The sequence below is a fragment of the Pararge aegeria genome, chromosome 9 (genome assembly GCF_905163445.1).
Source record: "Pararge aegeria chromosome 9, ilParAegt1.1, whole genome shotgun sequence".
Taxonomy (NCBI): Eukaryota; Metazoa; Arthropoda; class Insecta; order Lepidoptera; family Nymphalidae; genus Pararge; species Pararge aegeria.
In genome coordinates, this window is record NC_053188.1 from 12,773,068 (window position 1) to 12,789,798 (window position 16,731).

Sequence of the window (16,731 nt, forward strand, 5' to 3'; positions counted from 1 at the left end):
CGGTGAGCGCTGTGAATTTAAGTAGGAGATCCCAGGTTCGACTCCCGGTTGGGGAATTTATAATTTCTGAATTTTCTCTGGGCTGGTCTTGTTTGCCGTGGCTAGTAAGTACCCTACCGACAAAGACATGCCGCTAAGCGATTTATTGCTCCGGGGCGATGACGCGTAGAAACCGATTAGGGTATGACTACCATACTCCCTAACAGGCTAGCCCGCTACCATCTTAGAATGCATCATCACTTACCACCAGAAGAAATTGCAGTCAAGTCTAATGTTGTAGGCAATAACTGGACGAAATCATCTGGATACAAGCAGACCCTTATGAACTAACGTACTAACCAGCTAGCAATAACGCGACGAAATGATCCGGATGCAAACTAAAACACTATCAAACTGGTAATAACTTGACGAAACTGTACGGTATACAAGCCAACCCTTTACTTATAAACTAACATCCCAACCCCCTGGCTATACCTAGATCAAATTTAATAATAATAAAAATCCTTTATTGCCATACACTATCCTACTAATATTATAAATGTGAATGTAAGTTTGTTTGTTACACTTTCACGCAAAAACTACATAAAACTTTGTACACATATTTCTGAAGGTATTAGAATTAACATATGATGCTTTTTATCCCGAAATTAAGCTCAGTTATTTTGGTAGAGGGGTAGAAGGTGTTTGACGATTTTACACCATAACGCCGGCAAATGATAACCGATTTAAATAATCACTTTTGTACTTAGAGGTTATAATGTCTTTTTAATTTTGCCCAAATTTTGTGTAGATCTGATGAATGTGATTGGAGATAGAGGACAGTGGACACAACTCCTCAGCGGACGGCAGCCAACCTGTCATTTAAGGCTTAGCTATCCTAAATACATAAAGTGCTTAGAATTACACCTAAATCAAACGCCACATGTCTTTCGAAAAACAAAAACAAACGCGGACGAAGTTGCGGGCAACAGCTAGTTGTTAATAAAAGATTATTAACTAAATGATTACCAATTAATATTAACAATATGGCCAATGGCCGCAAACTCAAAACGCAACCTTATGCTGTGCATTAGCAACAAATACTTAAAAAAACTAAGGTACTCACAAGCCGGTAATAGCTGGACAAAATTATCGGGGAACAAGCCCACCCGCCCGTGCAGTTCACCCCTCCACCAGCCGCGGTCCGGCGCGTCTTTGGACACGATGTTCACAATTTCGCCCTCCTCCAAAGTAAGCTCATCGTCGTTTACCGCGGCGTACGGGAATAACACGCGGCATTGCTCCTTAACTGTAACAATATTTAACGTTAATGTTTTCTGCTAGTTAAGAACTACTACTGTACTTTTGATCTATTTGTGTGCACTTGTTTATGTATTAGTATGTAGTTATTCGCATGTATGTATTTCAAAATTTGTACCAACAGCAGTCTATTTTCCGCTTCTTTTTTGTCCTAATTCAAAGGTTGCCTGGCAGAGATCGCTATTAAGCGATAAGACCGCCTTTTGTATTCTACTTCTTTCGATATGTTTCTGTTTTTATTATGTATATATAAAAGAGAAATTGTGTGGGTATGTTCCGTATAGGCTCCGAAACGGCTGGACCGATTTCAATGAAACTTTCAGGGAATCTCCGGATTGACCTAGCGAGTAATGCTGTAAAGTTTGGTGACGATCGGAGCACTCCTATTTTTGAACTGTTAAACTGTCAACTACAATGAAAAAAAATTAATGATGTAAGTTTATTGTTTAATTAAAATAAAGCAAAATCTAGCCCGGCAAAGCGGGCTGAGTACGCTAGTATTTTATATATGTTAATGATGTGGTTTACAAATAAAGAGTTTAATAATAATAATAACTAAGATTACGGGCCGCAAGCCTGCGCAGGCGCACCGATGATCAATGGCACACGTTACGTAATACCCTCATCATCATCTTCATATCGACCCATTACCGGCCCACTACAGGCCACGGGTCTCCTTCCACAACTATCATTGTGGAAGGAGACCCGATTGGGTTTAAGGCTTTAGTCCACCACGCTGGCACTGTGCGGATTGGTGGACTCCACACTCTTTTAAGTACATTATGGAGAACGTTATGGAGAACACTCAAGCACTCAGATATCGTAACGATGTTTTCTTCACCGTTGAAGCAATACAATTTAAATTGCTTAAAACGCATATTACTTAGAAAAGTTAGTGGTGCGTGCTGGTACTCAAACTCGACACCCCGAGAGTGAAGTCGATGTTAACGTTGCTAAACCATTAGTTTATTTGAAATTTTGTGTAATAATAACCGAGACGATCCGTAGTGCAGTCAGAGTCACGGAATAGAGCCGTGCCAATTTCCTAATTCCAGACTGATACTGACCTAATGAACCAAGGACAAAAGGAACCAATTGATTAACGAGGCAAGTATAACCCCGATTGTACAAAACCCATTTGCCATTTTTAATATTATGATAGTAAATTTATATGTTTGATAGTTGTTCAATCAATTTCATCCTTTCCATGACGATTATAATAAGCAAAAAAGTATTCAGTAAGTATTCACGGAAAGTGTTTCAAAATGCTTAGCAATGAAAAATGAATGACAATGATATTAGTGTCGATTAAAATTATTGGCTTCGAAAAATTTTATTCGTAGGAATTTTAAGTTCACAGTAAACTGACGTTTCGGTTTTATAATCAGCATTCAGCAGCAGTTATATAGATATTTATGTTATATATTTTATTTGTATTTATATATAATATATTTATATATATATTATAGTTATATTTATATATATTTATATATATATATTTTATTTATATTTATATATTTGTATAATTTTTAAATCTTATTTATTGCACCACCTACCTCTTTTCTACGTTTTTTCCTTTTACGCCATTGGTTGCCTGGAAGAAATCGCTATGTAGCGATAAGGCCACCAAATTGTACTCTCTTGATTGTATTTATATCTTTGTAACTACTTTTTGTTTCTTTGGTGTACAATAAAAGTGTATTCATTCATTCATCAGCACATTACTCGCAAATGAGCACCTAAATAAATAACCAGGGTATTCGACTATTCGTGTATACACATCGTGTAGCCATAAGACAAAGTGAGTCTGTTTTTTTATACTGTTTGTTACCTAGGCGCAACCAATTCATCCACCCTAATAAAATTTTGCTCATAAATAACATGCGTCCTCGAGATGGACTTCCGATACTTTAAGATTCAAAAAACGAACAATTCGCTCGCAATTGATAAATAAAGCGCGGACGAAGGCGCGGGCAAAAGCTAGTTAACAATAAAATTTAAATAACGAATCGTCGTTAATAAAGCTTATAAAAGAGAATACCTACGTACTTGTTACACGTGAACGATGAAGCAGACCTAGAAACATGCATCCTGGAGAAAACGTGGGAATTATTTTTACCCCGGGGAAGCGAAAGATTCCCGCGGAACTTTTAAATCCCGAAATAAACGCGAAGTCGCGGGTGAAAGCTAATAAAAATTACGAATAAATCTCCGTTAGGTAATATAAATTTTAAAAGAGAATACTTTTATAAGTACTACTTACACGTGTTATTTTCGTTTAAATAAGTTGCTTTGGTTTGTAGATAACGCTTGCTTCCAGCAACAGCACGGGTTATTAAAAGTTGCTTTTAAACAGCAGTATCCATTAAGGTCAGAACCCTATACCCGAACAAAGACCGACTTTTATACAAGAATTCTCATTGATCAAGTTACAATTTAATCACACTCAATCAAAAAAAATAAAAGATAACAAATTATACATAAATATAAACAACATCCCAATCAATTCAACGTTGACACATCGCTTCAATAAATGCGGTAAATAAATTGAATAATATCATCGGTTCCGGTCACACCAGCAATTGCGAGGAAAGAATTACTCAATTGAAGGTTCAAAAGAGATTGTAGATATAACGGAAAAACATACATTTTGATTATAAACTTCTGACGATCTTTGTCACATACCTTATTAGTTTAGCTTAGCAAGGCATATATATCGTTTTCAGTGTATTTTTATTTAAACACAAGAATATCAATATGGTTACAAGTTTATTACATCGGGTTCTGTAGAGCGACTGCGTAAGAGGCGCGTCGTTGCCATTTTACATCTTGTTCTCAGTTATTGTTTTCCCGAAATGAAATGTCCTATGCCCATCTCCAGGATGTACGCTATATATGTGCCAAATTTCATCAAGATTAGATCAGTGGTGGAGCTGAATACTACCTATATTCGGCTCAACCACAAAACTGAACAACACAGAATTGATCGTAACTAGATAAGCAATGTTAAGCACCGGTGCGTTACCATATCTTAAATGCCATGGGAAACTGTTATGTCTCTCTGGGTATGTAAATAAATAAATAATGATGTATATTATACCTGGTTTGGGCGGCAGTGCTGGCGCAGGCTCGCATGGCGCCGGCTGCGCGGGAGGCGGTTCTAGCATCACGACGAAGTTGGAGGGGAAAACGCCCACCCGAACTCCGCGCCGCCCCTGCCACCACCCCTCCTCTACCTACCAACAATCAACAAACAAACACCATCATCTACGTTTACACTATATTCTATAACATCGTGCTATGAAATAACTTCTAACAGTGCAGAACAGCCTTTTTTTTTTTAGATTCAGTGTTCAATCGTATTTACGCTTAGGAATACAACAGTGGTCAAAATATAAAAAAAAAAATATGTTTTTAAAATGAATATCATTAATCTATACCTTGTCACATAAACTCTGTGTGGTTTGAGATGAGGTGAGTGACCTAGTCGTCGTTAATAGTTTTACTCTTAAGTTGACCAATATAATAATAAAAAGAAATAAAAAAAATTTAGTAATATGGATATACCTCTCCAAGAACTTCAAGTACGTCGCCAACACACAACGGCAGCTCGTCAGGGTTGGCAGGTTGGTAGCTGAAGACGGCTCGGCAACGCCCTTGCGCTCCTCCCGGCCTGTTAAAAATATTATACAAATTCAATAAAACAGGTTATGCAAATAAAAAACTGGCAAGGTGCATCAGTCCTACGCATTCAGTATCCTGTTAAATTGCTAATTCTCAAAGACTTAAAATCATAGTAATTCCCAAACAATATAAAAAACTACAAAACATTTAATAAACATATTTAATTTGTTTCTGTTTCGTTCTAAGCTTCATTTTTATCAGAATTTTTACTGTATCTGAAAAGTGAAAGGGGATAGCACTTTTTCCTAATTTACAAATCCAAATCTCAAAATCAACTTTAATAAAAAAAAACAACTTTTTAAGTGACTTTCCCAACAATACCTCACCCTATTCTTTACGTACAATAAATGTTTTTCACCCCTCAGTTACATGAATGTCTTCCATCAATATAACTTTTTCCGTAATTTCTCTGCAACATAGCATTTGCATAGTGGTTGTATAAAACACCTTTTTTAAAATTGTTCATAAAAACATTTCTAAATTTAAGAAAAAATGTGGCTGCAATAATTTAAACATTAGAAGTAAGAACAAACTTACAGTGCAATATACTAGGTTACATAAAATTCATAATACGTTCAAAGGAAATTGCATACAATTCTACAATAAACTACCAATTGACATCTTGGAGATGTCTCTTAAAAAGTTCAAAGTTTGTATTAAACGTAAGCTTATAGAAAAGTCCTATTATAGTATAAAAGACTACGTAATCGACTACGTAACCAGGTTGCTCTTCTAATAATTTAAAATGACATGGTGATAACAAATAAAAAAACACCCGGCTAAGTTTGTTGTGGGCTTCTTCTTAGACCAGGACGCGTTTGGAACCCTCGTAGCTTTAGTTTTAAGTTTACGAGTGTGGTTATCGCCATCATCTCACTACCGTGGAATTCTTATGTACGCATCAAAAGTGCCACCTATGGGCCTACTTGAATAAAGATATTTTTACTTTGACTTTGACATTGACTGTAAGGGTATAAAACTGCGTTACGGTGATCGAGCCCACCTACCCATTTATCAAAAAAACTAAATGCATACTTAATAACAATATTAATCAAAATTAAATAAAATAAAAAATAATTATCAAAAGAGCTATTACAACTGTAATCGCCAAGTTGTAACATATGGTAGCTATGGCACTCATCGATTGCATTGTTTTTGCCACTCGAAAAATCCATTGTCAACCTTCACTAAATTAAATACCACCAACCTGATGATAAATCCCCTTAATGCTTCTTTTAAGTCTAGTTATAAGTGGCACTAATCATTATATAGATATTTAATTATATAAAATCACAACACACTTTTTCGACTTATTACAATTATTACTTTAATATATTTTTATATCATAACTTAATTCCTACACTTTGTAACTTATTTATTTTAAAGTTTTTGAATCTATCAAGTTAAATATTCAGTAGACCAGTTGAGTCATTAGTTTTACAACCACAAAATATAAGGAAGGTGTAGTTAAGGTGACTAGCATTATGAGAGTGACATCGAAACTTATCACTTTTGATTAGATAGCATGCACAATCATTATTTATTAATCTAGTAATTGGAAATACAATAAAATTGATCATTAGTACTGAATGTTCTTGAAATCAACATTTATTTATTTATTTATATTCTTATTCTAACACTTATCATGACATTTAAAAAAGAAAATATGCTTTTAAAAAAAAAAACTTAATATCCTTATACTATATCCTTTGCTATTACATTATAATTCATGTTATATGTTGCTACTTGCTCAATTATTAAGATAAGTTTGAAGTTGGTACTGGCACAATAAAAGTATCACTAATACTCTATTAAATAGAGAAATTAATATAAAATCAACTTAATATATTTCATTTTCATATAAAAATACCATAAAAATGCACAACAAGATTAAATTAATTTAAATAAGTTTTAAACATGTGTTTTAACATGTGTGTGAACTAACATTAGTGTTTTAATATTATTGTTTTTTATTCCACCAAAATGAGATAAATTTCCAAGAGGGTGGGACAGCAGGTAGGAGATCTGTCATTAATTTATTTCTATAAAGTATTGATATCACCCCATAAGTAAGTAAGTACTATCAAGTAATAATTTAGAATTGTTAAAAACAAAATTTTGAACATTAAAAAGACAAATTAATAACATATATGGGTCACATATGAAACAATAATTTAACCAACCACCTCATTGACCTGATATTCTGTTGTTACAACTGACAACATAATTATAAAAAAAATTATAATCGTAATATTTCTCCAGGATTAATTTACTTATTGTTTGCTGTGTGCTAAGTACCCATGCACTGAATTTATTCCTATTTTTATGATTAACAACAGTAAGAAAGTATGCCTACCGTGCATTATTCTGTTCTGTCAGAACGGAAACAAAATTGTCAGGAAACATGCCACGGCGACCGCGCAGCTCGCCTTTCCACCATCCGCCTGGCAATCTTTCCACTTCTCGCAGTATCTCACCAGGTCTTATTGTCAACTCATCTGTTTCTGATGCATCATATGAATAGTTGACTATACAGGATACTGTAAGAAAAGATTTTCTTAATTCATCAATATCAAACAAAAAAATTGTTAAATATAAATACTATAATGGAGAGAATTTCATATAAGCAAAATCAAATAAATTGCTCTTAGCTGCCTTCAAAATAATATCTGAACATTGTGTGATTGGTATTTTCCTGCATTCAAATTGATGATCTAGTCTAAGATGTTAGATGGCTAATTTGTATTGGGTATTGCAGTCATATTAATTCCATACTCCTCATTGCAATGTAATAGCCTAGCCTAGTGAGTAAGACTTCTGTCTTCAGTTTGAGGGTACTGAGGGTACTAAACCCTGGTGCTGACTCTGTTATATACAAATCTCTCCACTACACTTAATCAAAGGGTCCAAAAGTAGTACTCACTGCCGTGTAAAAATTTTAGACCTGTCATTGTAGTTATTCATTTTTGTAGTCTTATCAATGTGCAAAATGCAATGTGATGACAAGTTGTTTTTGTACCTGGGATTTATCAGGATTTAAGCGTCAAGAATTTTTAACCAAAACAATATTTATTAACATATAAAAATAAGAAAGATCAGACATACTATTGATAGTTTAAACTTCAAATATTTCTACTTATATTTGAATTTCATTATTCCTTATGTCATAAAAAAATATTTTATCAAATACATTATTTTCAGTGTTATCAAGAGAGAATTATGAGGATTGTGAACCTTCATTGTTTTTATGTGCTATTAATAAAGAATATTTAAAACAAATGTTATTTTAAATCAACTTTCAGAGAGAATGACAAACACTTAAGATTTATTTATCATTATTGATAAAAGGTTTTTGTGATTCAGATAACCACAAAAATAAACACCTATACACAAACAACATATTAATTGTCAAAACAAAATGAAAAATAGTTAGTGTAGCCTAGTGGCAATGGAGCAAATCAATCTGCATAATTATATATCCTTCTCTCTTAACAACCTCTTGTTTCCCAATCCCAATGTTGGAATCAAGTCTCCTCAGACTTGATCCCAACACTGGGACATGCATGCTGATGATGATGATGAAAACAAAGAATTTATTTATTTTGTACAAAAACCCATGATTAAAAAAACTATTTTTTATCTCAAAATTGACATATTATTTTAGAATAAGATTACAATTTAAACCTACCTGAGGTGATCACACATTTATGAAATCTACCTTGCGATTTCTTACCTACGTTAGGATTTATAGGAGTGTCATGTGTTTTGTTTATTAGCATTCACATGACATCACAATGCCATGGGAATGAGTCATACGAAAAACTTTGCGATACTCGAACACTTAGGTCGGTAGGTTTTCTGTTTTATTATAAGCACAGAACACCTAAACGACCTACGAATTGAACAGAAAACCTTATATTTCCGTAACCGAGTAGGTGACTGACCTGCATTTCCAATAAACATTAACATTAAATACATGAAACATTATTAAAGCTGGTGGCGACCGTCTGGCTAAATCATTTGGTAAATTACAGTTATCTATAAACAAACAAGATCTAAGCATTCGTAACTGATGACGATTACTCACCCTTTTGATTTGTTGTAGACTCCATTTTTTAACAATATATTTTATTATAATCACATCATCACATCTAATCAACAATTGTTTTTCACATCACATACACAGTAACACGACCAATATAAAATTTAAATCAAATGAGGGCAATCACGAAACATATATTTTTCCGATTCACGTCAAATCAAAATAAAATTCACCACAGTTCACACCACAGATTAAATACCTACTTTGGTTATGCTTTGGTACTCACTACACTCACAAATATATTTTTTATGGTTGGCGCCAAAGAGTATATAGATCAGAGTGTCAGATCTTATAGTTTGTAGATATATATACATATATATATCTACAAACTATAAGCAGCAGCAAACATTGACTAAGAGGAAAAGAAAGCTATTTATGCTTTTCTAAGTATCCTCTTTGACAGAGAAGGTCCTCTATATTTAATAAATTACTCCGCCTCGGATGCGAAAAAACATTCCTCGTTTCAATCAGAGCACGAAACAAGTTTATTTAGCAGTTTCTTAAAAGATGGTTAAATATATATATAACCTAATTGGGTCATTAATTAGTTAAGTTATGAATAAATTATTTTTGAGGCTTCTTAATCAAATGTTATTTAAAAGAGTTTTTGTTAATTTACTGCCTATTCATATTAATAAGTTTTTGTTAATTTACTGCCTATTTATATTAATAATATTTCAAAATGAAATTTCGGTCATGTTCAATAAATAAAACAAATTGTATGAACGTAACATTTTATTGAATGGTTTAAAATAAACTACCTACTCATAATTTAAATTTATTGAAATTCAATTCTTCAATGGACCAACTGAATCAGGAGGAATGCCCAACTCTTCATCGGTCCAGGTGCTTGGGTCAACATACGGCCATTCGCCCTGTAAAACATGAAAATATAAGTATTCTTAGAAGTTGAAAGTGTAACTTTTTCACAGGGAACATCCCTGTGAAAAAGGATAGCATTATTTTTAGAACTGTTAGAATGAGATTTGTATGCAATGGGATCTGCACTAATGTACAATTTTTCTTGAAGAATTAACATATATCTACATTGAGTTAAATTTGAGTTGCATCTCTTAGGTTAAAACGGAAGCTAGGAAGGTTTTCAACATGCCCTGTTTTAAGGAACCATGGTTTTTTTAAATTCTTCTACAAGTTAGCCCTTGACTGCAATCTCACCTGGCGGTAAGTGATGATGCAGTCTAAGATGGTAGCAGGCTAATCTGTTAGGGATTATGGTAGTACAGTATTTTTAATATAAACCCAATACCCCTAACAGGTTAGTTTCCACTAGACTATATCATCATTTACCTCCAGGCGAGACTACAAAGTAAATTAATAAACTATATATTAATAATAAACTGTGTTAACCTACATAAATATGTTCTGGCTCAGTAGCACAATGGTAGAGAATCCACCACCAGCACAAACCTCCAAGTATCTGAGCTTGATAAACAGTTTTCTTACATGGCATTGGTGGAGGAACTCTGTATGACCAAACTCTGAAATAGACAAAATATATAAATAAGGTCTCTCCGGGCATGTGTTAGTATGTGGTTTAGTAAAAAATTAGCTCCTTTAATACAATATTTAAGTAAATAAGATTAATAAGAAAATTAAAAACTCAACTATGTTTAAACCAGAATAATTATTATAAATGGGTCTAATATTCTGTGATAACCCACTGAACATATTTCCAAAATCACCACTTTGAGATAAATATAATAAACATTTTCTACGACAATGCCAGGTAGCCCCAAAGTAGGCGTTGTTTGTGTTATGGGTACTAAGATAACTGATGAATTTTGACGAGTCCTTTCTTAACACTACGTCATGTGAAGGGATTTATTTTTGTGATTGGCCTTAAGTGTATGGAAACTATTTTTATCAAACTGAATGACATAACCACTAATGGAATCAATAGAACTCACCCGTGACTACCGTTTCTTATTTGGTTACGGTTATTAGCAGCATTTTTAAGAGTTCGTAAAAGAATGGCTCTTGATAATATATTCCGACCAAGCATCTTAGACTCTTCAAAACTTGAAGTCAGAAGTCGATTGTAGAATTTTCTATTCAATTTTAATAGAATCCTCTGAAAATATCATAACAAAGTCAAAATCAAAATCTGACAGTGACAGTTACCACAAAGCTACAGACAAATTAATTTAGGTAATTACGTAGAAACATTAAAAAGCACTTTTCTAAATAATTGCCTTTTTGAACATTTAAAAAAAAAGGAAGGTTTCTCAACTCGTTGTAATCATTTTTCTTTCGATATGTTCCTCGATTAAGTAGCTACTCGAAGACGGCTGGACTGATTTGAGGCATCCTTTTTTTGTTTAATAGCATAAGTAGTAAGGGCCTAAATGTTACGACTACCTGGGTCCTGTATGTCCTGTATCAGAGTTCAATATTAAAATACCAGACACAGGACCTAATATTAATGGTAAAATTAGCAAAGAGTAAGTTAGTTTACAGGGAACATATTATTCTTTGGCGATCCTCTGTTAGGAGTTATCTGTAGTAAACCAGAAAATTAAGTCAAATACCTACGTAAACAATAAAATAATTATTGCCTTAAGACCAAGAATTGGATTGAAAATGATTTTTGTATTGTATGTAATAGTTTGTGATTTCTAAAAATACATGATGAGTCCACTAAGAAGAGCGGTAAGTAAACAATTCCTTGAAGCCTCTTTGCTTTTAAAATATGAAAATGATTTGAAATGAAAACCTTTCGAATTTTTAGATAATTTTTTTCTGGGTTAAAATATTTTATCAAAAGGAATTATACTGTGTTGCGTAAAGTATTACATAACTATTTATAATAATAAATAGTTACAAATTACAGGTGTTGCAAAATTTCAAAAAATTACATAGAACACGTATGTGCGTATTTGATGGTGATGAGAGAGCTTTAAATGCAGCTAGGATTAAGATAAATTCAGAGTTTAACAAAAATAAAAATGTAAAAGATGTTAATGCTATAAAAGCGGTAAGTTTAACAATATATACTGCATGTCCTCTTAGAAAGTCCAGCCTAATATCATGAATTATAAAGTGTGGGGTGCTGACAATATATAAATATCGTTGCTAATTAAATTTGCGGAAGCAGCTAACATCATTCTGCATACCAACAACCAAATTTCCAATTACTTACCATTGTGTTGGTCAACAAAACAATACCTATTAATGTGACCACTAATTTATATTCAACATCTTGATCACACAAATTGGTCACAGCCAGGCATATTTGTTGGCCAACATGAAGAGGAACCTTTCAAATCATTTAAACAAAAAACTGTCCAGTTGTAAAGGAAAAAGAAAAAAAATTGATTGCATTACTATTGCAGATGATCCAATTTGCCGAAGAAGTTGAAAGAGAGTTAAGAACCCAAGTAATTCAAGCAAGGGAAGTGAAACCTGGTGTATTTGGTAAAGACCTACTTATGTACCTAAAATTATAACAATTTCAGGGAATGGGATTCCTCAACAAAACCAATTACCTCAGTTTGGTTTGCCATTTTATTGTATTGTCTGTTTCCTGAAATATTTCATCAAATATTTCATTGGATTAATATATTTAATATACATTCGGCCTTGCCTTCATTACATTCTATATATGCAGTCTTTGAATGCATGATTTCCCCAGATTTTAGTCAAAGTTGTGAGAAACAAATGCATAGCTGATGTAGTTGCAACACTAACCCCTGCTGAAATACTATAATATATATATATGTATATTTTTTATATTAAAAACAATATATACTACGACAATACACTCATCTTAATATATATTAATCCAAATTCTTGTAATACATTGATTACAGGAACTTATATTGAATTATTTTGTTTGTTTTTCAAGAAAAATAATAATCTCAATTTACATTTTACAGAAGCTAAGATCACAGATGAAACTGTCAAGCTAGATAATATACCCTACAATGATAGTGCAATACCAGAAGAAATTATACCAGGACAAAAACCATGTTGCCAAGACCAAGCAAAGAATACATAGTTATTTTGAGATAAAATTTATTTATTGTAGGAAGGTATAGATATATATTTTAAATTTATTTATTGTATATAGGTATAGATGGAGATTTCAAGTGAAATTAAAATAATATATTAAAAATTTGTGGAATCTTTTACAGCAGGGCTAGCACAGGCCGGAGATAAAAATTATATCCCCCAATGATATTCCCTGACAGGGGATATTACTTGTCCATCATCTAAATTATGTGAACATGGAATACAAGAAGTTAACCCTTGTTTATTATTACTTGGATATTATTTTCACTTGTGCCCCAGTACTCTGAGAGTTGATAAAGCTGTGGGAAAAGATACATTTTTATCCTTTCCCCCAGGAGATAATTGTCTCCTGCCCATGCTAGCCGTGCAAAAGAGAATTAATTTCATTATACACCTTGGTAGGTCACATTTTTGTTAAATGACAGAACAAGCTACAGGCACAGGCCCTAGCATACATGTATAATAATAGCCTATATGAAAAACAAAGTCTAGATTATTTTTAATCTATTTTTTATATAATATAATTATTTCTTCTCTTTGGTATTAATGATGTTGGTGCCTACTGAGGTATCAACTGGGTAGTGTACTCGGCCCTTCCCTTTTCCTTATTTATATAAATGAGCTATGTATGCTTCCACTTCCAAATTGTAAAATAATTACTTATGCAGATGATACAATACTTCTTATGCACGGTAAAAACTGGAAAGAAGTCCAATATTTCTTCTAATCTTCATTAAAATCGATCTTGTGATGGCTTCAGCTGAATCTACTTAATTTAAATGTATCTGAAACAAAATTCGTTTCATTTGATTCTTCTTCACCATCCCAAGCACCGCCTACCTTCACCATTTGTTGCATCTCCTCTTTTATTTCAAGTGTGAACCAATTGAACGCTGTATGAGCACCAAGTACTTGATGTTACTGGTGTAACAATTGATGGTTCTATGACCTGGAGGCAACATATTGACTCTATTGTTCATCGGCTCAGGAAACTTATCTTTGTGTTTCGGCGACTTAGGAATGTGGTTGATTTCAACTGCTTAAAAATGATTTACGACTCTCTAGCAAAATCGATCCTTACATACTTCATTTCCTGTTGGGGTAGTTCTGGGATATTTCTAATGCTCTCAGCATTGGAAAGGAAAAGAGCTCAAAGGTCGGTACTTAAGATTATGTGCATAAAACCTTTTTATTTTCCTACCACTGAGCTGTAATCTATCACTGGAGTGTTAACGGTAAGGCAGCTATTTGTCCTCCTATCTGCGATTCTTCGTAAACATCCCGAGATGAGTTATGACCCTAACTTAGCAAACACGATGCGTATATCATATATGGTATGTAGGATGGAGGTAACCCGCACTGCAGTCGCAAGACGCCATTACCCATTTTTGAGTTGCTTACTGTACAACAGACTAAACCAAGAAATTAATATCTACCCTTTACCAATACACTCATGTAAGTTAAAATGTTTAAAGTGGCTTCAATCACTATCTTACGAAGAGACGGTAAAACTTTTAATTATTTTGAAATAACTTCCATTGCAAGATTCTCTCTCACACACACATACACACACACTCTGCCTGCCTGCTAGATAAACTGTCTGTATAAAATAATGCTAGGGCTCCATATATGATGCCTGAATTACCCAAATGATATAAGAGTTATACTTATCTGATGCCACATCAGGTACTACCATAGTACCAACAACTTTCAACAATTTCATCAACAGAATAATATACGACTCTTGTTTCGTTTCCATTATAAATCATCTATTCCCAATTTGTAACGTTCTATCCACAATACTTTGCTTAAACTCCTTTTCTCAATTCCTTTAATTTAAATCCGTCCTCACTTTTCTTTCCCGCCAATCGATCTCGAACTCGCGTCACCTGCCATAGATCCCATAGTTTTCTTTGATAGTCTACTAAAAAAAAGCTATTCGATTTTCAATACACTATCAATGAGTACACAAATACTATCAATGAGTGTTGATATATTTAATATAATCAAAGGATTGATCATATATAAAGTGCTGTAATTCCCTATTTCCTTACACACTCATTAGAGTACTGCTCAGATTGTTACCGTGGCCTGTGATGAACATCATAAAGCTTTGGATAAATTATGGAGCGTGTTATATTAAGACTGCAATGTTCGTCGATTAGTTTCTGCTGTGATATTTTGAGTGATTGTTGTCTGTGGTAGGTATTGTCTGTTTGCTTTCTGTTTCTATTATCTATGGAGGGTAGAGGTAAGGAGAGTCATCTGTGTATATGAAAAAGTGTCGTCAAAATGTATTAAATTAGGATGGCGCCACATTTGCATCAGGGTAACTCTTAAAAGAAGCGCCAAATATAAATATTGTTAGAGTAGGCTTGAAAAATAAACAAGGAAGTATGGAGATACAAGGAAGTAAGGTTATATTTACCACAATATTTTGTACAACGTAAGTTGTTGAAATTCTCAATAATTAACTACTTTAGTCGATAATGACATTAAATTTTTTAACTCGGCATACTTCAATTATTCATCTACGATTGCTACATTCATACCATACCCTGTGCATCCACCAGCGCCATTGTGGAGGATTTTTGAACTGTTATTTAGCGCAACAATTGGACACTTTTTCAACTTTTTCTCCCATATAAGATGACTCTCCTTACCTCTACCTACCCTCCATACTATTATCTTACTAATACGTTCTGTGTTTTGGTTTCTACCTTTGCTTTGTGTCTAAGAACACTTAATTTGTGTAAAAATAAGTACGCTAATATGTATTGATATTACTTTGTTTACCGTAAGGTCGAGGGTTGAATAGTTCTAGGATCAATTTATATTATTTTTAAAATATTGGAGTTATTGTGAATTCCCTAAGATTATTGAGTGTGAACAAGTGAATCACTACTGTGTATTCTGAGACAAATCATTAACTGAAATATAAATTACTGTTTCCGGGTAAGTACTAGTGCTTCGTAAATTACTACAACGATTTTATGTTCTGATTTACTTTATTAATCCTTACAAAGCAAGTTTAGTCATCAGAATTTATAACAGATGACCCAAATCTAAATTTTGTTACCAATAGGCGTGAAACTGGCGAACGTAAATAAATAAAGTTTAAATTTTTTTTGTCAGTAATATTTACCAGAGTTTTAACTTTTAACCACCTCATAATAGGAAATAAATAAGACTGATATATTTTTTGTGGTATTTTGACAACACCACTGGCGTAGTTGTGGTATTAAAAGTGAGAGATAAAATTTCAAGAAGGCTTCGTGGCTAGTTACCACCCTACTAAAGAAGGTGTGACGGGTAGTGACTGTGTTCCAAAACCTATTAAGCAGCTATGGGCTTCATTTAACTGCCATATTCCAAGCTAGTCTGTTACTATCATAGACGTGTTCCTCATACAACATCATCATTTTATAATGCCTATAAGATTACCACCAAGGGCCAACTTGTAGTAAAAAACTAAATCTACTTGCAAGAAAGTTGTGTCTAATTACAATAAAATTGGCTTAGCAACTTTCTATGAAAAAAATTACTATTGTGCTCTTTACTTTAATTGTTACAAATCTGCTAACACATATTAGAGTTATTGCAAGGTCTAAGCT

General features: G+C 33.3%; 4 protein-coding genes across 9 annotated transcripts in view; 2 read left to right on the forward strand and 2 right to left on the reverse strand.

Annotated features, from left to right (window-relative positions):
* LOC120626354 (SH3 domain-containing kinase-binding protein 1) overlaps positions 1-9,274 on the reverse strand; it is a 35,882-nt gene extending 26,608 nt beyond the window's left edge. Inside the window, exons 1-5 of one of the 3 annotated variants that reach the window (XM_039893853.1) lie at positions 9,071-9,274; positions 7,340-7,523; positions 4,867-4,972; positions 4,400-4,535; positions 1,106-1,288 (exon numbers count right to left, since the gene is read on the reverse strand). In XM_039893853.1, coding sequence (XP_039749787.1) covers positions 1,106-1,288; positions 4,400-4,535; positions 4,867-4,972; positions 7,340-7,523; positions 9,071-9,095 — 634 coding nt within the window. In that variant the 5' untranslated portion in view covers positions 9,096-9,274. Of the gene's footprint in view, positions 1-1,105; positions 1,289-4,399; positions 4,536-4,866; positions 4,973-6,190; positions 6,251-7,339; positions 7,524-8,927; positions 8,977-9,070 lie in introns of those variants that run through there. The other 2 variants (XM_039893852.1, XM_039893854.1) reach the window with 2 other exon arrangements.
* Positions 9,275-9,811: 537 nt separating this feature from the next.
* LOC120626337 (NADH dehydrogenase [ubiquinone] 1 beta subcomplex subunit 2, mitochondrial-like) lies at positions 9,812-11,216 on the reverse strand. The gene is made up of 3 exons (XM_039893830.1): positions 11,014-11,216; positions 10,458-10,584; positions 9,812-9,960 (listed from the first exon to the last, which is right to left on the reverse strand). The coding sequence occupies exons 1-3, from the start codon at positions 11,106-11,108 to the stop codon at positions 9,874-9,876; spliced, it is 309 nt and encodes a 102-aa protein (XP_039749764.1). The 5' UTR covers positions 11,109-11,216; the 3' UTR covers positions 9,812-9,873.
* Positions 11,217-11,301: 85 nt separating this feature from the next.
* Positions 11,302-13,359, forward strand: LOC120626608 (complex III assembly factor LYRM7). Its single transcript, XM_039894219.1, has 4 exons — positions 11,302-11,755; positions 11,937-12,080; positions 12,439-12,520; positions 12,982-13,359. Exons 1-4 carry the CDS (start codon positions 11,732-11,734, stop codon positions 13,101-13,103), a joined length of 372 nt encoding a protein of 123 aa, XP_039750153.1. The 5' UTR covers positions 11,302-11,731; the 3' UTR covers positions 13,104-13,359.
* A 1,855-nt stretch (positions 13,360-15,214) lies between these two features.
* The window catches only part of LOC120626192 (protein draper), a 44,817-nt gene continuing 43,300 nt past the window's right edge, over positions 15,215-16,731 (forward strand). For 3 of the 4 annotated variants that reach the window (XM_039893571.1, XM_039893572.1, XM_039893574.1), the window contains exon 1: positions 15,835-16,072. The gene's annotated coding sequence lies outside the window, so the exon portion shown is untranslated. Of the gene's footprint in view, positions 15,319-15,834; positions 16,073-16,731 lie in introns of those variants that run through there. The other variant, XM_039893573.1, reaches the window with a different exon arrangement.

Excerpts from the sequence above, each read along its gene's own strand:
- LOC120626337 (XM_039893830.1), bottom strand. The coding sequence starts at position 11,108 with ATGCTTGGTCGGAATATATTATCAAGAGCCATTCTTTTACGAACTCTT. Across the intron at positions 10,585-11,013 it reads ATAAGAAACGGTAGTCACGG|AGTTTGGTCATACAGAGTTC; the intron begins GTGAGTTCTATT and ends TGTCTATTTCAG. Across the intron at positions 9,961-10,457 it reads CTGAGCCAGAACATATTTAT|GGCGAATGGCCGTATGTTGA; the intron begins GTAGGTTAACAC and ends CATGTTTTACAG.
- LOC120626608 (XM_039894219.1), top strand. The coding sequence starts at position 11,732 with ATGATGAGTCCACTAAGAAGAGCG. Across the intron at positions 11,756-11,936 it reads TGAGTCCACTAAGAAGAGCG|GTGTTGCAAAATTTCAAAAA; the intron begins GTAAGTAAACAA and ends TACAAATTACAG. Across the intron at positions 12,081-12,438 it reads ATGTTAATGCTATAAAAGCG|ATGATCCAATTTGCCGAAGA; the intron begins GTAAGTTTAACA and ends TTACTATTGCAG.